At 40.6% G+C, this 23,398-nt stretch overlaps 1 protein-coding gene across 10 annotated transcripts in view; it reads right to left on the minus strand.

The window, feature by feature from the left end:
* Positions 1–23,398, minus strand: part of eya1 (EYA transcriptional coactivator and phosphatase 1) — a 119,196-nt gene that overhangs the window by 32,528 nt on the left and 63,270 nt on the right. For 8 of the 10 annotated variants that reach the window (XM_079660923.1, XM_079660918.1, XM_079660920.1 and 5 more), the window contains 7 exons: positions 23,022–23,088; positions 22,568–22,713; positions 18,792–18,914; positions 12,168–12,250; positions 9,717–9,900; positions 7,796–7,938; positions 6,133–6,216 (listed from right to left, as the gene is read on the minus strand). In XM_079660923.1, the coding sequence (XP_079517049.1) occupies positions 6,133–6,216; positions 7,796–7,938; positions 9,717–9,900; positions 12,168–12,250; positions 18,792–18,914; positions 22,568–22,713; positions 23,022–23,088 (830 nt within the window). The remainder of the gene's footprint in view (positions 1–6,132; positions 6,217–7,795; positions 7,939–9,716; positions 9,901–12,167; positions 12,251–18,791; positions 18,915–22,567; positions 22,714–23,021; positions 23,089–23,398) is intronic. The other 2 variants (XM_079660921.1, XM_079660924.1) reach the window with 1 other exon arrangement.

Consider the following 23,398-nt stretch of genomic DNA (forward strand, 5'->3'; position numbering starts at 1 on the left):
TGACCGTGCTGTAGTTCCTTTATAGACCAACATTAGCCACCTTTAGCTTAGCGGTGGTGACGTGAAGTCATGTGACCGTGCTGTAGTTCCTTTATAGCCCAACATTAGCCTCCTTTAACTTAGCGGTGGTGACGTGAAGTCATGTGACCGTGCTGTAGTTCCTTTATAGCCCAACATTAGCCTCCTTTAGCTTAGTGGTGGTGACGTGAAGTCATGTGACCATGCTGTAGTTCCTTTATAGCCCAACATTAGCCACCTTTAGCTTAGCGGTGGTGACGTGAAGTCATGTGACCGTGCTGTAGTTCCTTTATAGCTCAACATTAGCCACCTTTAGCTTAGCGGGGGTAAAGTGAAGTCATGTGACCGTGCTGTAGTTCCTTTATAGCCCAACATTAGCCACCTTTAGCTTAGCGGTGGTGACGTGAAGTCATGTGACCGTGCTGTAGTTCCTTTATAGCCCAACATTAGCCACCTTTAGCTTAGCGGTGGTGACGTGAAGTCATGTGACCGTGCTGTAGTTCCTTTATAGCCCAACATTAGCCTCCTTTAACTTAGCGGTGGTGACGTGAAGTCATGTGACCGTGCTGTAGTTCCTTTATAGCCCAACATTAGCCACCTTTAGCTTAGCGGTGGTGACGTGAAGTCATGTGACCGTGCTGTAGTTCCTTTATAGCTCAACATTAGCCACCTTTAGCTTAGAGGTGGTGAAGTGAAGTCATGTGACCGTGCTGTAGTTCCTTTATAGCCCAACATTAGCCTCCTTTAGCTTAGCGGTGGTAAAGTGAAGTCATGTGACCGTGCTGTAGTTCCTTTATAGCCCAACATTAGCCTCCTTTAGCTTAGCGGTGGTGAAGTGAAGTCATGTGACCGTGCTGTAGTTCCTTTATAGCCCAACATTAGCCTCCTTTAGCTTAGCGGTGGTAAAGTGAAGTCATGTGACCGTGCTGTAGTTCCTTTATAGCCCAACATTAGCCACCTTTAGCTTAGCGGTGGTAAAGTGAAGTCATGTGACCGTGCTGTAGTTCCTTTATAGCCCAACATTAGCCTCCTTTAGCTTAGCGGTGGTAACGTGAAGTCATGTGACCGTGCTGTAGTTCCTTTATAGCCTAGATTTTTACCTCAGAAATCATAAAGTGGTTTTAATATGTGGAGATTATCCTACTGAACAAAACGTGTAAGTATAATTTGATATATATCCTATTTTCTGCCATAATCCAATGTAAAAATCCCATTGGTTTTAAGTAGAGTGAGCCCTTCAGTGTCAGCGTAGTTAAAAACGTGATCCCAGCCGCTCTCTGAGGGCCGGTTTCGGTGGGAAAAAAGTTGTGAGTGAATCCTTTCTCCAATTAAATCTAAACAATCAGTCAGTGAGAGAGTTAAGAATACAAGCAGGCCAGAAGGCCAAAGTGCTGCTGCTGTCACTTTAGTTTCCACCTGTCCCTGGATGTCAGTGCCATCCATGGGGGGCGCCAAGTCCCCCCCCCCCCAACCCCCTGAAAAACCCTTCCTCTGAGACCCTTACCAATAACAAGCCCCCGTCCATCCCCACCCTCTTTAAGCTCTGGCTCTGAGCCGCCCAATAGCAGCACAGCTGGCCTCAGACATCAGCTTTATGGGGCTGAGCTGCCTTGATGCCAATTAAAAGAGCTGATAAGAGTGTGTGTGTGTGTGTGTGTGTGTGTGTGTGTGTGTGCATGTGTGTGTGTGTTTGTGTGTGTGTGTGTGTGTGTGTGTGTGTGTGTGTGTGTGTGTGTGTGTGTGTGTGTGTGTGTGTGTGTGTGTGCATGTGTGTGTGTGGATAGAATCAATAGATAGATAGATTTGAAGGGATGAAACCCTCTTTAATGGCCACACACACAGTGACATGTGTTCTCTGCTTTAACCCAACCCAGCAAAAAATGAAGTAAAAGTATCTCAACATTGTAATAAAAAACAGTACTTAAAAGTACTTAGTTACTTTCCACCACTCGCCACGATGCATTCAATGCCGTTGTAATTTGCAGTATTTGATTTGTAAGAAAGATATACATTATACACTTCATTTTTATGACTCCCTTATTGTTTATTCACGGGAACTCTATATACGTGTTTGGTGAAGTCATATCTTCCACCGTCCACTGTCAAGAATTAATGCCCATGCTGGTGTGCAGTAAGTGGATTAGGGTGTGTGTGTGTGTGTGTGTGTGTGTGTGTGTGTGTGTGTGTGTGTGTGTGTGTGTGTGTGTGTGTGTGTGTGTGTGTGTGTGTGTGTGTGTGTGTGTGTGTGTGTGTGTGTGTGTGTGTGTGTGTGTGTGTGTGTGTGTGTGTGTGTGTGTGTGTGTGTGTGTGAGCGGGAGAGAGTGGTGGGGGAGAAAGTGTGGATGTGTGCTCTCTCAGATACAAAACTATTTATAGGAAGCGCTCAGAGAAGCCAGGAGGGAAATCTGTTCGGAACGGGTTGCTTGAGACACTCGGATGACGGGACAAAAATATGATACCTGAACGAAAAGGGAAAGTCTGGTCTTTAAACAGAGAATTGTTTTTGGGATTTAAACTCTGTACTGGTTTAAATGATTCTAAACTATCTCATTTTGGGCTGATATCCATCATTTATTGTCATTTTAAATTAATGCTGTCATTTACTTACAATGTATATAGTATTTGGATGCTTTAGTATCATCAAACACTGCTAACGGTGAGGGGGGGGGGGGGGCAAAAAGCATATTCACACGAGTACTTACTCTTTTACTGTGTTCATGCAAAACTCATGCAAACTACTTTAAGTAAAGATGATTAGAAATATCTGTGTTTCCCTCGTCTGTGTTATTTTGAAATGTCTTTATTCTCTCCTGCCTTCCTCTGTGTCTGGTTGTGTTGTTACAGCATTGTTTGTTGATTGTTAATTTATGAATTCCTTGTGTATTAAGTTTACTCTCCTTGTGCTAATCCTATACAAACGGACCTACAGGAGGAGGGGGAGATGCTTGTTGTGGTGGACGTTGGTCTGCTCCACTTTTATTTTCCCAGGCCGTTTACAGATGTGTGTTCCTGATAGGCTTTGAGGTATCGTGCTCTGTGGTCTCCGTTTATAAAACTGCTTTAATGCGACGGAGTCAGCAGGTTTTTAGCATGAGAGGAACTAAAAAAAACACAAGTGAAAAGTGCAGAGGAGAAAAAAGAGAAAGTCACTCTAGCGGCTGTCACATCCCATACGAGCTCTGATGGGACGAGTCAGGAGTGCTTCCTGTTTCAGAGGAGCACACTGGAGACCCTGTGTGTGTGTGTGTGTGTGTGTGTGTGTGTGTGTGTGTGTGTGTGTGTGTGTGTGTGTGTCTGTGTGTGTGTGTGTGTGTGTGTGTGTGTGTGTGTGTGTGTGTGTGTGTGTGGTAGGAGAGTCCCTGAGCTCCCTAAGCCTCGGCTCTTTCTTTACCCAGCATGCCGAGGCTGCTGAGAGTAAAGTAAATAAACATTGGAGGGTCGTGGGGCAGCCCTCTTTCACCCCAAAAACAAAACAGTGCCCCCATCAAACACCCCCTCGCTGCAGAACAAAGAGAGCGAGCGGACGCTAAGCTCTCCGACATACGAGCAGCAATATGTCATCCATGACTTCAAACCCAGACACCTCTGCAGCCAAAACACCCGGAGATCAGACCGCCACAAAACACACACGTATAAATACAGATCGAAACCCAGCCGTGTGCGACCAGGCAGGTTTTAGATGCATGCATTATCTCTAAAGTTGGATTCTAAAGAGGTTTGAAGAAGACCAAAGTGCTTTGCAGAAGAACAGGCTGCAAGAAAGTGTTTTATCAAAAGTACAGACACTCTACTTATAAAGCACAATAACTAATACCACAGTATAAAGTGTCAGGTCAAAGGGTTACTAAGGTACAAGTACAGGAGTATTTGGAGCTAAAAGTAGTCGTTGTGGCTCTTATGAAAGTGTTTTAATACTTGAGGATACTATATCATTAGAAAATACATAAAAATCCGCTTTTTATGTTTTCATTCTTTGCTTTAAAATCTGTTTTTTGGGGCATGAGTGAGTTTTTGTTATTGCCTAAACATCATGTAAAATAAGAGATGTGTGCTTTGTTTAGCCCGAGTGGTTTTAATGGTGTCATAAATCACAGCTCTGTACTCTCGGCTTTAAGCTACTTCAGAAGAGTATATAGCCACCAACATGGAGCAAATATAAGACAGTCGTGAGTACATTGGTATTACACATATACATCAAATGAAGCACAAAGTAAGTAAATCAAAATACTCGAGTAAAGTACAAGTACCCCGAAGTTATACTGAAGTACAGCCCTGAACATGTAAAGTAGAAACAGGAACAGAATGGGAAGATAAGAGAATATATATCTAACCTTTGACCTCCAGCAAACCATGAGAATAAGATCCTGCTTTATTTCCCAAATTGTTTGTTTTCAAAGTTTAAATTTAGAAAAAGCAATTCACAAAGAACAACAAATACCCCAGCCTGGAAAAGCAAACGTCTTAAAACAGAACAAACCTCCCTGTATAATAATATATGTTTGCTAAGATGTGTTTACATTATATATTTGTATTTGCATCCTAATTAAAGGGCAGGTTTTTAAAAAGGGGATCTCCAGTCAGACGGTCTCCGGGGAGATGTCCGCCTGAAAAAGGCCGGATTGAGAAGCACTTAATTAAACTAACAATGTGGCGTTTCTGGAGGAGAAAGGAACACTTAAGACGTGTCAATAGACATCCAGAGTGCAACTGTTCTGAGCTGACCCCCCCCCCCCCCCCAGCAGCCATGCATATCTGCAACAGCTGCAGAGAGGGAGAGAGAGAGAGCGAATACCTCGGGCCTCGTTGCACCATTAAAAAAAAGAAACAATTATCTGAACATCGAGTCCTGCTCACGGCGGAGAAATGTATCTGAGACAGAGGGATAAGTACAACAGCTAACACCACAGTATACTAAAGTCAAAGTACAGATGTATTTCGAGCTAAATTATTCAAAAAGTGTTGAGTAAAAGTACTCATTGTGCAAAAAGTGCTTTATTACTTGAGGATATTCTATTATTCTGCTTTTATTGTTAGAAAATAAATCAAAATACGCTTTTTTTGCCATTAAATGCTTTTTGTTGGGGCATGACTGACCTTTTGCTATTACCTAAACAACATGTACAATAACCAGAGAGCTGCTTTGTTTAGCCTGAGTGGCTTTAATGGTGTCATCAATCACAACAAGCTCAGTACTGTCTGCTTTAAGCTACTTCAGAAGAGTATATAGCCAACAATATGGAGCAAATACAAGACAGTAGAGAGTCAATTAGTATTTGAGTAAAAGTAGAAGTACTCAGATCTTGTAGTAAAAGTAGAAGTACTCAGATCTTGTAGTAAAAGTAGAAGTACTCAGATCTTGTACTTGAGTAAAAGTAGAAGTACTCAGATCTTGCACTTGAGTAAAAGTAGAAGTACTCAGATCTTGCACTTGAGTAAAAGTAGAAGTACTCAGATCTCGTACTTGAGTAAAAGTAGAAGTACTCATATCATATCTTGTAGTAAAAGTAGAAGTACTCAGATCTTGTAGTAAAAGTAGAAGTACTCAGATCTTGTAGTAAAAGCAGAAGTACTCAGATCTTGTAGTAAAAGCAGAAGTACTCAGATCTTGTAGTAAAAGTAGACGTACTCAGATCTTGTAGTAAAAGTAGAAGTACTCAGATCTTGCACTTGAGTAAAAGTAGAAGTACTCAGATCTTGTACTTGAGTAAAAGTAGAAGTACTCAGATCTTGTACTTGAGTAAAAGTAGAAGTACTCAGATCTTGTACTTGAGTAAAAGCAGAAGTACTCAGATCTTGTAGTAAAAGTAGAAGTACTCAGATATTGTAGTAAAAGCAGAAGTACTCAGATCTTGTAGTAAAAGTAGAAGTACTCAGATCTTGTAGTAAAAGTAGAAGTACTCAGATCTTGCACTTGAGTAAAAGTAGAAGTACCAGAGTGTAGGAATACTCTGTTACAGTAAAAGTCCTGCATTCAAAATAGTAAAGTAAATGTATGTAGTGGCTTCCCACCTCTGGTTTTCACGTCTGTATGAAAACCGCTATACAAATAAAACCTTCCTTATTTATTTCTTATTTCATATTCATGTGTTGTTATGATATCCTGACGTCACTCACCCGTCCATATCTGTTGGCGTAGGACCCCGTCAGCAAGGAATGGAAAACGATGATGGTCTCGTCCAGGTCCCAGATGAAAACCCTCTGCAGAGCAACAGAAAGGGAATCAATGGTGCACTCTGAAAGGTGATCCTCTGCTCAATATGGAGGAGGGCTTGTGCCACAGGGACCCGGATCTATTTTCTCGGGTTGGTCACCGCAACATTCCCCCTCCTCCTCCTCCTCCTCTCGGCCCTTTACATTAGAGAGATCGATAGTGACAAACTAATTAACGAGATATGTTAACACGCCACGATGTGAGAGCCGTAATGCACGCTCTGTTTTCATTCATATCGTGGTAATGAAAAGCCTCGGAAGATGATTCTGACACACAATGCAGCTCTGATCGTGCAGGCGAAGCACTCTGAACATTTTAATTATAAGGACTAATATCACAGTTAAAATCCTGCTTTGAAAAGTTAACTTAATGCCTGAGTAAAAGCATTACAATGTAATAAAGTATCAGACATATAAAGTATAAAGTGGCCTCAAGATTGTGTGAAATCTAAGTTTGTCGACAAAGTATTTAGATTAAAAAATTACTAAAGCATCAACAAGTACTTATTCTGCCCAACAGGTCTGTTTAGGAATAATATATATCATATTATTCAACTATAAGTATTGATGCATTCATGTTTTATTCACTTGCATGTTGCAGCTGAACCTTACTGTTGGGTAGCATGTGACTTCCACAGAAGGATCAGTATCTTAATGCATGAACTAAATAACTTATTGTTATTATTATAATGTTTACAGGAACTACAATTAGTTAATAAATGTAGGGTGGAAAAAATAACATCGTTTCCCTATGGAGGCAGCCCAGTTGACGTTTACATTAGCAAAGAATGAATTAAAAGTACCTCAACATTAGTTACTTTCCACTACTCGTCACGATGCATTCAATGCCGTTGTAATTTGCAGTATTTGATTTGTAATAAAAATATACATTATTCACTTCTTCTTTATGACTCCCTTATTGTTTATTCACGGGAACTCTATATACGTGTTTGGTGAAGTCATATCTTCCACCGTGCATCAATAATGAGGTCACTGTCAAGAATTAATGCCCATGCTGGTGTGCACTAAGTGGATTAGTGTGTGTGTGTGTGTGTGTGTGTGTGTGTGTGTGTGTGTGTGTGTGTGTGTGTGTGTGTGTGTGTGTGTGTGTGTGTGTGTGTGTGTGGTGTGCTGTGGTGTGGTGTGTGTGTGTGTGTGTGTGTGTGTGTGTGTGTGTGTGTGTGTGTGTGTGTGTGTGTGTGTGTGTGTGCACGTGTGTTTGCGAATCACCATAACGCTGTGACACATTTTTACCAGTATCTCTCTTAATTTCCCACATTGAACAACATAATAAGATAAATGTGTGTGTGTGTGTGTGTGTGTGTGTGTGTGTGTGTATGTGTGTGTGTGTGTATGTGTGTGTGGGTGTACATGTGTGTGTGTGTGTGTGTGTGTATATGTGTGCGTGTGTATATGTGTGTGGGTGTACATGTGTGTGTGTGTGTGTGTGGGTGTACATGTGTGTGTGTGTGTGTGTGTGTGTATATGTGTGTGTGTGTGTGTGTGTGTGTGTGTGTGTGTGTGTGTGTGTGTGTGTGTGTGTGTGTGTGTGTGTGTGTGTGTGTACCTCAAGGTCGGAGTCAGGCGGGGGGGAGGGGTTGTTGTTCCTTCTCCCCCGACCACGTGACTTTCCATCCGAGGCCCGGCGCAATCGATCGGAATCTGAATCTTTAATGGGGGTTGATGGACTGTGGATGGTGCTGTACTCGACTGAGGGAGGAAGAGAGAATAAGAACAGATGATATGTTGTTCTGCTTTTAGCCAAGAAGTGGAGAAGGAGGGACCATTTGTCTTGATGCAGGACAGACAGACGGCATCCTGGGACATTTTGTAGACATTATGCAGGCCTACAGGTATCATTAATCACATACTAAAAGCTCCACGATGATTTGATAAACAGGAAGTTATGGACTGCACGTCAGGTAGAAATAGGAAAGATGTCAGTCAAGTCAAATGAAGGAAATTAGCCGGATGTCTTCGGTGTTGATTGATGACAGTTTGACAGACTTTTAAAGACATAATAAGTGCCGCTCGATCACCAGATGATGCATTTATGTCACATGGCATTATGGGAAACTGCACATCTGATATCGTTTTCAATAGTTGTGTTTCCTTGTTTGCAAAGCTGCTGTACACACACTGTGTTTGAAGAAACGTGGGATGTCACTTTCGCTAAATTGAGCATTCCATTATTGCTTGGTTTTAACAATACATGCAAAATGACTTGATTGCATGTGAGTTTTAGCGCGGCTTTCACTCAAGGATGTACACATTTTAATGTTTTGTGTGATGGTTCTTTCCAATCTCCTTATCATGACATTAATACAAATACATATTCTGCATCCCTACCGTGAATTAACACCACTGGTTAAAGCATTTCATACCAATATATCGTGCAATTTTTGGCCTTTAGCTCATGTTGTTGGTCAGTTTCTGTAACTTCCACAACTGTTTAATTTCAAGGAAAAAATACCAAATTCATCGATTAACCTCAGACTGACATGGGCAACTTGTCATACATGTAAAGCGTCTTTGAATATTTGAACATATGATAGCTATGTGATGAACATGATGATTCAGCCTCTATGGAGAGAGACATATGACAAGCATGCTCATTTCTGACGTGGAGCTAATCTGAAGTAAACATTGAATACTGCTTTCCATTCCTCCATCTTGAGACTGTGTAACTCCCTCTCTTGGATATCAGCATGTGAAGGACACTGTTCAGGAACTAGTTGATGCTCTGTATGTGATGACTCCTTCCATTCTGGAGAGGATCACAGATACATGGATCCTGAGATTCAAGCTCAAGCCGGGGACCAGGGATTATTAACATTTTAGCGATTTTGAGAAAAAGTCAGAATTTTGAGAAAAAGTCAAAATGTTGCGATTTTTAGAAAAAGTCAAAATGTTGACATTTGGAGAAAAAGTGGAAATTTTGAGAAAATATAAATTTTGAGAAAAAGTCGACATTTTTAGAAAAAGTAAAAAAAAAAAATGAAAAAGTGGAAATTTTGAGAAATAGTCAAAAAAAAATTGAAAAAGTTACAAATGTTTAGATTTTGTGGAAAAAGTCAGGATTTTGTGAAAAAGTCAAGATTTGGAGAAAAAGCCATTTTTTTAGATTTGGAGAAAAAGTAAGAATTTTTGTGATTTTGAGAAAAAGTCAGACTTTGGAAGAAACGTCGGAAATGTGAGATTTTGAGAAGCAGTCAAAATGTTGAGATTTTCTGAAAAAAGCCAACATTGTGAGAAAAAATTCAGTATTTAGAAATGGTATTCCTGCATCTTACACGGATCCTGATATTGAAGCTCAAGCCGGTGACGAGTTGGAACAGTTCCCCTCACATGCTTTTATTCTGATGCATCTCTGTCTCCTCCTCAGGAGGAACAGGAGAGGTACGCAGTCTGTCTTACTCAGAACTCTTGGTAAGGTATTTCCACAGCATGATTATAGACACCAGAACCAACCTGCGTTATATCCTCACCTGCAGGGTTCTCTGGGATGGGCTGGCTGGAGACGGTGCTGGGGGGCTCCTGCAGGGTGTAGGTGGTGGTGGTGGGGGTGGTGGGGCTCGTGTTGTTACTCGTCATATAGGGCGAAGTGTACGGAGAACTGTTGTAATACTGAGCGTACTGACCCTGACCGAAGGCTGGGTAGCTGGCGTAGTCCTGAGGAGAGAGCGAAGTCAGAATCAAAATCAAACTTATTTTCAATCTTTCAGTTTGTTTTTCAGAAGATTCAAGGATGTTATTGTCATTTGTGCATAGCTACAGTGTAGCTATGCACAAATGAAAATCTGAGGTCAGTGCAACACAATAACATAAAATAGATCAGACATAGTGCAGAATAGTCTATATACAGTAATTGGAAAATGTATATATATAAGTTGCAAACAGATGAATGTTATGGATGTTCTTTCAAAAGTGCAGGTGTTTAACAGTCTTATGGCCTGTGGGATGAAACTGTCCCTTAGTCTCTGTTTGTCGTGTCAAATGTTCATATAATCATTTAAATATATATGATGTCTTACTCTGATTGAATACTCTGAGTCCTGAGCAGAGATCAAAGTCAACCTTATTTAAAATCTAGAAACTAACATTATTCAAAAGATAAACATTGATTTTCATTTAACTGTGGGAAGTAAGTATTTGATCTCCTTGCAAAACATATCTTGGTGATAGCTATTCATCCTTTAACCCCGCACGCCTGTTGATTGTCATATCAAATGTTCATATAATCATTTAAACAATACATATATATTATGTATTGTACTCTGAAGGCCTTTTACTCTTTTAAATAGTATTTTTAATCCTATATGTGTTTAACAGAGACATATGTTGAGGATTTAGATTTCAGGAAGGGCAAAAGGTGGATTTGCAAATGGTTAAGGACTGGAGGGTTGAATGGTTTAATGGTGGGGTGTTTAGATGAAGCCTAAGAGAGGGTGGGACCAGTTGGATGTTCTCTCTATACAGTGTGACTGTGAGCTGTGTTCAGGCCATGTTCTCCTCAGAGGATGAAGCTGCTCTGCTACTTTATTAAAATATAACAAAATACAAACTTTGTCAATGAATCATTCATCAGTTTCTCTTAATAAGAATTTCCTCCACAGTGGGTGTTTCTCAATGTTGAGTAAGGATGCTCCAGAGCCACTATTTCAAGCATGCTACGTCATCGAGTCCTGCCGAAGGACTGTTCCAATGTCCAGCATACTTGGTATACTACCGAGCCCGGCGTACTTCGTTTGGAGAAACTTCGAGGCTGCACATGTGTACACTCCGCGGTCTTAAAATCCCCACAATGCTTTGCGCACGGACCAATTTCCCCAAATCTGAGGCGGAAAACGTAAGGCTCTCATATGAGGCACACCTGCTCGCCTGTTCCACTCTTCGTTTTCCGAATGCCAGGAAGCATTCTTGCCTCGCTTCTGAAGGAAGTGACTCGGAAGACATGTGATACCAAGCAAGCGTACTCGACGTTGAGAAACACCCAGTGTGAACAGACAGAGAGATAGAAATACCGTTTCCCACAATCCCGAGGAGTACAAAATACATATATGTATATAATATATATATATACACAATCAACAGACGCAGGCTCTGTAAAGTGCCCCGATAAACATTCCTGTTGTCATCATGTAATCTACTTATTTATATAAATAGTTATTAACGCAACAAACCGTATTTAATTTTGTCTTAATGTGCATTATTTAATTTCCTGTTCTGCTCTTGTACATATCCCATATTCTATTGACATGTATATAGACTTTTTATTTTGTATTTTATTATATACGTTGCATTGTAGCTCGGGTCAGAAGAATCTCATTGCCATTTTGTACATATGCACACATTCAGACATGAAGCACGATAAATCAAGATATACCAAATGACAGTCAATATCTTTGAAAATGTACATTAGTGCAAGACTGGAGAGAGATGGAGTTCTTTACCGGTCCAAAATCTCAAGTTCGAAAAATGATCTCAGTATTAAGTATAGCATACAATTCAATGACCATTTGAGTTTTCACTTGAATGAGCTGTATGTGTTGTTTTAGTTTGTTTTGTGTTTGTGTTGTGTGGGTGAAGACCCCAGGAAGAATAGCTAATGCTCATGCCAGTGCTAACGGGGATCCTAATAAAGAAGAAGATGAAGGAAAGCATGGTGAGAGACTCAGATAGAAACCTTTTTGTGCAGAGTAACGTGAGATTTGCCCTCAGACAGAGCTGCTACTTTACAGAACAGCTTCCAAAACATAAACGCAAACACATGCCGTCCATCTGTTCCTCCGTGGCATCGCGAGGATAACCCTGACATCCCCACTGATTTATGTTTGAATGTGTCATGGATGAAATGTAACATATTGAGTATGCATGTTTCATAAAAGGCTTCCAGCTCTGCGAGGACAAACTGATTCCAGATCAGAGGACAGAGCTACCTGTTGTGTGCTGTTGAAGCCGCTGGAGTTCGTCAGAGAGTTGTTTCCGGGGTACAAGCCGGACGTAGTGGTGAAGGTGCCACCTTAAAGCAAAAACAACACCTTGAGTTATTTATGTGCAGCTGCAAAGAGAAGTGCATCAACAGAAGACTTTAACACACTTTGGGGTAATTTACAGTTCGATAAAGACATTTTCCAAGCAAAAAGTAGAGTTTTGAGTTTTTTGCCTCACAAATATTGAAATATCCTGCTTTTCTTTATTTTGAATCATATAAAAGTGAATATTTGTGAGTTTTAGGCAAAAAGAACAAGAAATAGGTTTGGACAAATGTGGTTATTGACCTTTTTTCAACTTTTATGATGTTTTAAAGACCCAACAATTACATTTTATGTACAGAAAAATAACCTCCTAATATTTGTTACTATTTAAAGTAAAAAAATTAATGCAAGAAATGGGTTTAAATGACATTTCAGACTTTCAAATAAGAAGATAATATCCTTTAATAGTCATATAGTAATCAATGTGTTTGGGTTTTTCAAACACAAAACATAAATTGATAAGAAAATAATCTATTTGAGAATCGATTTATAATCATAAAAGCAATTCTTCATGCAAATATGTCACAAAAAGCCCCATTGTTCATTTGTATTATTTTAAGGCACATACCGTATATTCTGGTTTTGTTTAAAAAAGCAAACATCACTTTAAGAGACGCAGGTGGACTTTTTTCAATATTTTCTAACATTTTAAAGACCAAAAATCCCCCTGATGATGCAAATACTAAATTTTTGCATCCCTAAATTTGCATTTACCGGATTTTATCCAACAAAACTGAAACGGCAGATTGTCATCGTCTCTCTCTCAGAGGTGATGAACAGCCTGAGGGAGACGATCCTATCTCTTCTGCTAATCACTGATTGGATCAGAGCTGATGAATGACAGCTCAATGGGAGCTAGACAAGAGACTTTTGTGTGTGTGTGTGTGTGTGTGTGTGTGTGTGTGTGTGTGTGTGTGTGTGTGTGTGTGTGTGTGTGTGTGTGTGTGTGTGTGTGTGTGTGTGTGTGTGTGTGTGGAGGTCGCAGTCACTGAGCAGATCCCCATGCATATGTATGCTCCTCTCTTCACTTCCCCGAGGTGCTTCTGGGTAATGAAATCATTCAAAAGGGACTGATAGCATCTAATGGGTTAATAATATACATGACATGAGTTATGATGGGGGGGAGGAGGAATAAATAAAGGTTTACCTCGTCTTAAATGAGATGACAGGACTACTGTTTAGGTGCTATATAAATGTAGTGTTATTGTTATTCAAGAGGAGCTCACAGACTGCTGGGGTTTAAAGGTGACTTGAAATGAAATACATTTATTTTGCATAAATCATTTTAAATATGTGATATATTTCTATTGCACTAAACTATTTTATTTTTACAAAATAAAATCTTTTCATCTAAAGAAACCGCATAAAAAAAAAATCTTATCGTCAAAAAGAGTAAAAGTCCAAATAAACTAATTCATTTTGAATATCTGATATATTTCTATTGCATTAAAACGTTTTAATTTTACAAAATAAAACCTTATCATCGTAAAAAGTTGTATTCAAAAATCTCATTGTCAGAAATAGTAACAATTATTTCTATTTATTTAAATCCAAATAAACTGTCATTCATTTTGACATGGTTGTTTGTATTTATGTTGTTTACAAGCCCTAAAATATTAAATCTTGGACTGGACAAACATTGTATGATAAAACTTAATTATCCCTTAAAATAAAATGTAAGCAGGTTTCTTTCTGAGTTGAACTTTTCCTTTCTGCAGCCGTCATTGATAACAAGCGTTTAATCACAAAGTGCTCAGAGATTGATCAGCAGGGAGCGCTTGATTCGATGCGTTAGATTAAGCGCTCTACATGCAAAGTATAAATAATGCATCCACTCAAGTGAAGGCCGACACTCTGGAGTATGTCTGCAGCTGTGAGCATCATTCTGCACGCTAACATGAGAAATACCCACATATATAAAACTATAACAAGTAACAGCTTTGTGCAAATGTTGTGGTCGTAAAAGAGGTTTTTAAAGAATTCCAATATTCCCAAAATGCATCAAAATGTCACAATCATTCTTCCAAAGTCAACAACTCGGCCTCCTCTCTTTCCCTCTGTCCACTCAGAGACAGATCACTCCCCTTCGCTCCCTTAGCCGGAGATAAATGTAGTGTTTCTAAACGGAGGCGTGATTACACCTTTCATCCTCCGGTCATCAGGAGGGCCTCCCACAGCGTGACAAACGTGAAGCAGCTCTCAGAGCGCGGGGGGAAGCGGAGGGGGCATAAAGGGTGGAGGAAAGCAGGAACAGAAGAAGACTTAGCTGCCAATAAAAGAGAAAAGAAACACCAACAAAAGTGCTCGATGTCACCGACGTCCACTCAGTGTTTGTGCAGAGCCAGAAGACACTAGAGAAGCCTCCGTAGCTCACTCAGTGTTTCTGCAGATTGAAGTCAAGCTATTGGACTTAAAGGGCTCATAGCAGGGTTCTTGCTTTGAGAGAAACAAACACCAACAAAGACCCCAAAATCACTGGCGTCTAGAAACTAGAGAAACCTCAGTGAGAGAGAGCAGATTGAAGTGAAGCTACTGGAGCAATACTTCATCAGGTTGGGCTTGTAGAGAGGAAATGTTCCTGCAGGATTCTTACTTTGATTCTTTCTTTAATGCACTTCTTCTAAGTCGAAGTGGAGGGGGCATGAAGGGTGGAGGAAAGCGTTGAAACACAGAAGGCGTAGCGGACAAAAAAAGAGAAACAAACACCAACAAAGTAGGAAATGTTCCGAAATGAAAACTAATTTCAAACTAATTTCAAAAGGGCCGAATATCACCGGCGTCTACTCAGTGTTCGTGCAGAGGGAAAAGAGAGAGCAGGAGTAGAGAGACCTCCGTGTTTCACTCAGTTTCAAACAGAGAGAGAGCAGATTTCAGTGAAGCTATTGCCCGTATAGGGCCTCTGTGTTCCTGCAGGATTCTTGCTTTTGAGTTTGTTCCTTCAATGCACTTTGGAGAGAAGCGTCAGATAAATGAAACGAGATTTTACTTTCAAAAGTCCCCGATCTCACTGGCGTCTGGAAACTAGAGGAACCTCCGTATTTCACTTCTTCAGTTCGACAGAGAGAGAGAGCAGATCTAAGTGAGCACTTCAGCCTCGGCTCATAGATAGGAAAAGTTCCTGCAGGATTCTTGCGTTGAGTTTGTTTCGTAAAGCCTTTTCAAGTATAAAGAATAATCGACCTACATTTGATTGATTCTGTTGATTAACTGAAAAGGTAACACACCTCTAGAGCCTCGTATGTGGCCCTCGGGGGAAGCAGTTTGGACCCCCCTGTGCTATACTACATAAACACATTATCATTACTTGTATTAAAGCAGAAGGGGGAGAGAGAAAAGGGGCTTTGCATGTTTTCTCTCCCTCCCCCTCCCTCAGACACTCCCCCCTCCTCCTCTTTGCCTTCTGGCTCCACAATTGGAAGTCCATTTGCTCTGCCGCCCCCCCCCCCCCCCCTCGCCATGGGCTATGTCTATCATCAGAGCTCAATATTTGAAGCAGAAGTCAGGAGTATGCCCCACTTGGGAAAAGGCTATCAGGTCCAGATGGGGCTCTGCTTTTCAGTCTCTTCAGATGTGTAGGAAGATCATTTGTTTATATTTCATTTGTAAGTCGATAATATTTGTGTTTATCAATTTGATACTGCTTGAGTTTGTGCAGTATCATAATTCTCTTGTTTCATTTCATTATTATTTATATCGACTAGTGTTATTGATCTCTTGGTGACATGTACAAGTCAACTCGTCTCATTTAGAGATCCGTTACTCAAGCACTGCACTTAAGCATAATTTTAAGCACTTGTATTTCCTTTGTATGCCACTTTATAAATCTACTACACTTGAATTAAAAGGGAAATAGTGTAGATTGAGGTAAATATGACTAAATGTACCTTTGTGTATTGTTGTAGGGTAAAAAGATAACACTTTGATGTCTCCCCGGTTACTTAGCAGATAGAAAGATAAAAAAAGGCTCCTTCTTTCCAAGCTTTTGCATAAAAGTGGTGAACACTTGAATGCGTCAATGAATAATCTTCTCATATTATAGCTTATATTATTCTGAAACGGGCCAATCTGCAGAATGAGTACTTCTTCTTTTGTACTTTAGTTATATTTTAATGCTAATCCTTTTTTACTTTGCTCAAGTAACGGGAAAAGGGAAATACAAGTAGCTGAAATCTTACTAAAGTAGGGTACTATGTAAGTTCTATTTATGCAAAAACTCTATTTCTTTGACTCAGGAGAAGTGATATATCACATGCAGGACTTCTGCTTGCACTACTTCTACATGAGGTTATAACTTCCTTAAAACATCCTTCCTAATATGCATGAAATGCCACCCTGCTTTTCGACTTGGTGGCACGACTTCAGCCCCCCCACAGCGCTCCAAGTCCCGGTGAAACATGAAAGCTGGGAGCAAAACACATGAATGCCATGACAGCTGGACACAGAAAGCCTCTCAGGATCACAGACAGGAGATCAATAGTTCTGCTGACGCTCAGCTAGAGACTCATAGTGCTCAATCTGTCATTTCACACACAGGCCTGCCAGCTACAGCCAGACAGACGGAGCGTAATGTTGGAGATGAATGAGCACATAATACTGTCATCGTGAGTTTAACCACTGCAGCTTAAACACTGCCATACTTTCTCCTCTTCCTCTTCCTCTTCCTCTTCCTCTCCGGCTGCATGCCCTACACTCAGACTGTGTTTGGAGGCGTGGAAAAGTGAGTGCTTATTTATTATACGTAAGGAAGTAGTTGAACATTAGAGGGGCTTAATGTGCTCAATATGCAGAAGCAGCACAAGAATAGTCTCCCATAAGAACACAAATGTGGTCAAGACAAGACATGAAACTACAAGTGTTAATTGTGTCAGAATATGTTCCCTAATAAGCTGGTAGTTTGTCTGTTAGTTAGCAACTAGTTGATGGTGAATACGTGCACCTTAATCTAAAGTGTTGATTGCAGCCACAGACTGACGGAGCGTAATGTTGGAGATGAATGAGCACATCATTCTGTCATCGTGAGTTTAACCACTGCAGCTTAAACACACTGCCATACTTTCTCCCTCTCCTCTTCCTCTTCCTCTTCCTCTCCGTCTGCATGCCCTAAGAGGCTTCGCTGTGCCACACATCTGCTGCTGAGCTGCAGGTATTTCACTGGGAGACACTCTGAACAACAAGAGGAGAAATCACACTTTACTACGGGGGAAAGACTCTGAGTAGAAACACTGCACTGCCTTTAAGGAGAAGGCAAAGCTGGTCTGAATCGCTCTCGAGGCCATAAGTCACAGCGCTCTCAGCTCTTAAACAAATACTAATATGATCACAGGGAGAGGGAAACAAAGACAGACGGAGAGGAGGACATGGCTGCTGAGTGCCGGACATGTTTCTCTCTGTGTTGATTCCTTTAAAAGGAGAAAGGAGGGAGGCTGACATCAGGACCAAAGCCATGTCTTGGGGTGAGTGAGAGGGCTGCTAGGCTATTAAATCAGAGACAGAGCCTTTAGACTCCCATGTGTTGGAGAAAGAGAACAATAACCCTTATTCGGATGGGCTAAGCAGAGGAGACACATGGCCGGGACATGGAAACGAGACAACATGTCCATCCTAGATTGTCAAAGTCCTATGTCTATAGATGTCCAAAGATCTACACTCTAATCTTTGCAGCTTTCACATCTCACACTCCTTCTTGATGCGTCCAAAGGGAAGACGCACAGAGAGGACTAAGGATTCAGAAAGATGCTTTTGGAGAATCTGGACAAAATCTGCTTTGGACTAATAAACCTGTCATTTCCCCAATGTTTGCTGTACACATGATTCAACTGTGCAATTGGACATGCTGCCAGCTTTAAAGGACAGAAACTCACATCTCAAAAGGGTGGAAACTCTATAACATGTTAGAAAATCCAAGGTAGAGTCTGTGAATGTCTAAAGATATTGACTTGATATGATTTAGAACTGAGAAACTAGGAAATCCCATGTTTCAGAGTTTGTAAACAGCATTCTGACACCATGCACAGAGAGAAGTGAGCAGTGTGTCTCAAGATGTTTTTGGTCTATAACAGATCAGATACAAGTGGAACATGTCCATCCTAGATTGTCAAAGTCCTAAGTTGTGAAAATAAATGTCCAAAGATATTGACTACTATGATGATCAATGATTACAAATGGAGAAAACCAGGACACCCCCACGTTTCAGAGAAAGAAACAGCCTTTTCTGACATGTCTAGGCCTTGAACGTCCAAAGTGAATATGCACAGAGAGAAATGAGGAATCAGACCCAATGCATCAATACCCAGTTATCTAAAGATGTTTCTGGTCTATAACAGATCAGATACAAGTGGAAAGTGTCCATCCTAGATTGTCAAAGTCCTAAGTTATGTCTCTAAATGTCCAAACGTGTTAAAAACCAGGAAGTCCCTTTGTTTGAGAGCCTTTTCTGACATGCTTAGGCTTTGAACGTTGCATTTTGACACCATGCATTCGTCCGAAGTGAGAGAGCACAGAGAGAAAAGCAGAATGTGTCCTCACCCTGCATCTGGTAGCTGTACGGCGCCTGTCCGGTCTGCGGCGTGGTGAACCCCGAGCTGTACCCCAGGAACCCCGTCTGTCCTGGAGACTGAGACTGACTCAGACCCCCCTCTGTCTTTATGCCTGCAAACAAGGGTCCTCAACATGTTAGTGACACCACATCGGTTTCATGCACAACAACAGTCAACACACAGCTGGTCTGTTAGCTTAGCTTATACGATACGATACGAGAAGATACGATTAAAGGTCAGATCAGTCCCTTCATTCAACGCAAACATCGTATTTTATCTGGTGGAAAAGCAAGGCCCTCCCTGGTGTTAAAACTGTTATTCTTGTGCCCCTTTAACTTATGGGTAGAGCACACTAAAGGAGAACAATCCTGAATGGAACGGTCCAATACAAAATATATATTATTATAATCAGTTGTAAGAATAAGAGCCCTCATTCAACGCAAAGAGTTGAACACTTAACTTGAAATACTCAAAGCTCTCTGCACCAAAACCAGTGGATTAGACATTATTATAAATAGACCGTTCTTATCTTATCCTAAAGAGCTGCACACTTAATCCTAAATACACAAAGTCACGATATCAAGACATGAAAAACAAGCATTGAACATATCAGCACAATCGCTGAGAGAACACCTGCTCAAAGACCCTTCATTTGATCTGATACTAAACTCAAGAACAATTTGAAGTACTTGTATTTCCTTTTAATTCTTCTTTACACATATATTACACTTCCATTCAAATAAAAACAATATCATTGTGTATTGCTATAGGATAAAAACATGAAACTTTATTGAAGTCTTGTTCAAATTCACCAGATACGTAACATCATAAAAAAGAGAATACAAGTAACGCAAATCTTACTTAAGTGTAGCACTTGAGAAACTTCTGACACCTCAGAGGAATAGAGATATATGCATATTATAGACCCTCCAGAAAAACGTGATTCTGCGATCGCAGAATTTACCGCATAATCAGCCAAATGGCGTAGATTTTTAAAAGGCCGCATAATCTCCGCATTTTTCCACAAAGTTGAGAAGAAAAAAAAGTGAACTCGTCGTGACGTCTTCAGCTCACGCATCACAGAATGTAAACAACACTATAGAGCTCATTTACCAACGAACATTTCTACTAAAGACCGGGCAAAAAGTGGGGGGAAACTATTCTGCACCCCGTGCAACTGTGTGTTGGAGCATAAGAGAAAGTCGACGGTGACGACCCACTTTGATTCATTCAAACATTCGAAAATGCTTTCTGCTGCTGCGGACAAGAAAGCCAAACGACTCACGTTCACCGAGGCATCGACCTCCAAAACCCTTTAGAGGGCTACAAGAAACGAAGTGAGTAGCCTACAAGATTGAAGCTGCAGATAACGAACGAGTAAATGAAAACAGAATGAGGCGGAGAAGTGTGTGTGTGTGTGTGTGTGTGTGTGTGTGTGTGTGTGTGTGTGTGTGTGTGTGTGTGTGTGTGTGTGTGTGTGTGTGTGTGTGTGTGTGTGAGATTAAAATAGCCCAATTGCTTTTACAATAAATAAACATTGAATGTGTTTAATTGAATAGTAAAGGGCTTTAACGTTAGTGGCAGGTTGTGTGTGAGAGAGAATAAATAAGACAGCCCAATATTTAAAAAAATGGTTATTCTTTTTTTCCCGCATATTTAGCATATTTCTCAACTTCCCGCAATTTCACCGCATAAAATCACATAAAACCCCGCATGTTTAATCACATAATCAAGGATTTTTGCCCGCGTTTTTCTGGAGGGTCTAATATTAAGTAAGGTACTTTCCCTACTTGAAGTCATATGTATGCAATAACTTTACTGCACAAAGGAAGCTTCAGTCTGACTTTATTGAATCTGTATCTCACAGATGATCTGATTCAAGATGTCTCCGCTTGTTTGGAAGTGTCTTTCTGTCTCAATGCTAAACCAAACCGCGCGTTAGGACTGTGGCTGCTCGATATATCAAGTATTAAATCCTCTAATGCAGGTCATGTGTGAGAAGTAATGAAACATACTGCGTGTGTTTGAGGGGGGAAACCAACCTCTGCTTACATTCAATCAGTCACGATGCAGTTCGGACTCCACTCAAATAAACACGTGAATTCCTGCACATATCGGAGAGTCTTTCGGGGTCAAAACACTGAAAAGACGTTGGACAAATAAAGCCCACAGAGAGCCGTGTACGTTCGCTCTGCCAGGGGAAGATGTTTGTTTGCAGATTTCTATCGCTAATCTACGAGAAGAAGAGCTTCACAAGCAGATTCTGTTTTATTCGAGAACATGCAGGCACTAAACAAAACCTCAACAGCTCTGAAGGAAATGTGGGAAGTCCTGACCTTCAGACATATCTATATGTAGAGGAGGTTTGGGAGAAATTAAAAGTGGAGTACAAATACTTTGTTACTGTACTTAAGTACATGTTTCTGGTATCAGTACTTTACTCCACTACTTATTTTTCTGACGACTTTTTACTTTGACTTCTTACATTTTGAACACAAATACCTGAACTTTCTACTTCTCACATGTTGAACACAAATACCTGTACTTTCTACTTCTCACATGTTGAACACAAATACCTGTACTTTCTACTTCTTACATGTTGAACTCAAATACCTGTACTTTCTACTTCTCACATGTTGAACACAAATACCTGTACTTTCTACTTCTCACATGTTGAACACAAATACCTGTACTTTCTACTTCTTACATGTTGAACACAAATACCTGTACTTTCTACTTCTTACATGTTGAACACAAATACCTGTACTTTCTACTTCTTACATGTTGAACTCAAATACCTGTACTTTCTACTTCTTACATGTTGAACACAAATACCTGTACTTTCTACTTCTCACATGTTGAACACAAATACCTGTACTTTCTACTTCTTACATGTTGAACACAAATACCTGTACTTTCTACTTCTCACATGTTGAACACAAATAACTGTACTTTCTACTTCTTACATGTTGAACACAAATACCTGTACTTTCTACTTCTTACATGTTGAACCCAAATACCTGTACTTTCTACTTCTTACATGTTGAACCCAAATACCTGTACTTTCTACTTCTTACATGTTGAACCCAAATACCTGTACTTTCTACTTCTTACATGTTGAACCCAAATACCTGTATTTTCTACTTCTTACATGTTGAACACAAATACCTGTACTTTCTACTTCTTACATGTTGAACCCAAATACCTGTACTTTCTACTTCTCTCATTTTCCAAACAGGCTGGTTCCTTTAGTCTGAATGTGTGTTTGGTGGCGTGATCATTATTATTTAGAGTCATTGCGTGCCTATTGATTTGAACACGATCCGTGTATCCATCATTTCCTGGTCTTCTCTAAAGAAGAGGGACCAATGGAAACGTTGTCATGTTGCCGTTGGTCACCATGGAAACATTCATTAGCTAACAATGACATTATTGTTCTATTAATATAAAGGGAGGTCAGGTACTCTTTAAAACAGCTGCTAGTTATGGGTACTTTTTACTGAAGTACATTTCAAAGTTCTTTACTTTCACTTGAGTAAAGAAGTTTAGTCAGTACTTCTACTTTCACCAGAGTATTTTTAAACACGAGTATCTGTACTTCTACTTGAGGAAAGGATTTGTGTACTTCTACTTGAGGAAAGGATGTGTGTACTTCTACTTGAGTAAAGGATGTGTGTACTTCTACTTGAGTAAAGGATGTGTGTACTTCTGCTTGAGGAAAGGATGTGTGTACTTCTACTTGAGGAAAGGATGTGTGTTTCTTACCATAAGCAGGGATGCCATAAGGCTGTCCGGGCTGAGGATAGCTAGCATACGCCGCGGCCTGCTGCATTCCTGTGGTGTACTGCGTCTGCCCGTACGCTGCCATATTTTGGGATGAAGGGGTAGGAAGAATATGCGGATATGTTCTGCTGTTTGAGAAAAAGAATCACAAACACGTTAAACTCAGAAAACCAGAACTGTGCGAGCCGACACATTCCCCCCTGATTGTGCTACCTCATTTTCCTTTTCAGCACAGATAGCATCGCTCAGCTCACGTTTAAAGAACAATAAATGGCACTAGATATTAATTACAACAGATTTTGAGGGAAGCTGCAGACATCCAGACAAACAAAGCCCCCCCCCCCCCCCCCCCCCAGATCAGCAGAAGGATCTAGTTAAAGATCCAAATGAAGTCGGACGCTGCTTGTTTTCTTAAAGAGAGTCAAAGAAGCCTTACTTGGAGGGGTAAATCTGCGGAGAGAACTGGTGAGTTTGTCTTGGGCTGAAGCCACTGGTTCCAATGGCTGAGGAGAGAGGAGAGGAAAGAGAAACACATATTCAAACGTTAGGAAATGAGGTAAATATTATCTCTCGCCAACAGAAGGTAATCACGCCGCTTCGCTTCATTTATTGAGCTAACCCTTCCTGAGGTCGGAGCAATAATGAAGTAAAATAATCAGGTAGAAACGTCAGCGCGGTGTTTCTGTGTATCCATGACGACGGCTGCTGTAAACACAAACAGGACGTCCCAGCCACAGGAAGTGACATCACTGATTGGAGTTATTAACGAGTGCTACTGTGTAATCTGTCCCTCGTTAAGGTTCAGACACTGAA

This window comes from Notothenia rossii (genome assembly GCF_949606895.1).
Source record: "Notothenia rossii genome assembly, chromosome: 12".
In the NCBI taxonomy this organism is placed as follows: Eukaryota; Metazoa; Chordata; class Actinopteri; order Perciformes; family Nototheniidae; genus Notothenia; species Notothenia rossii.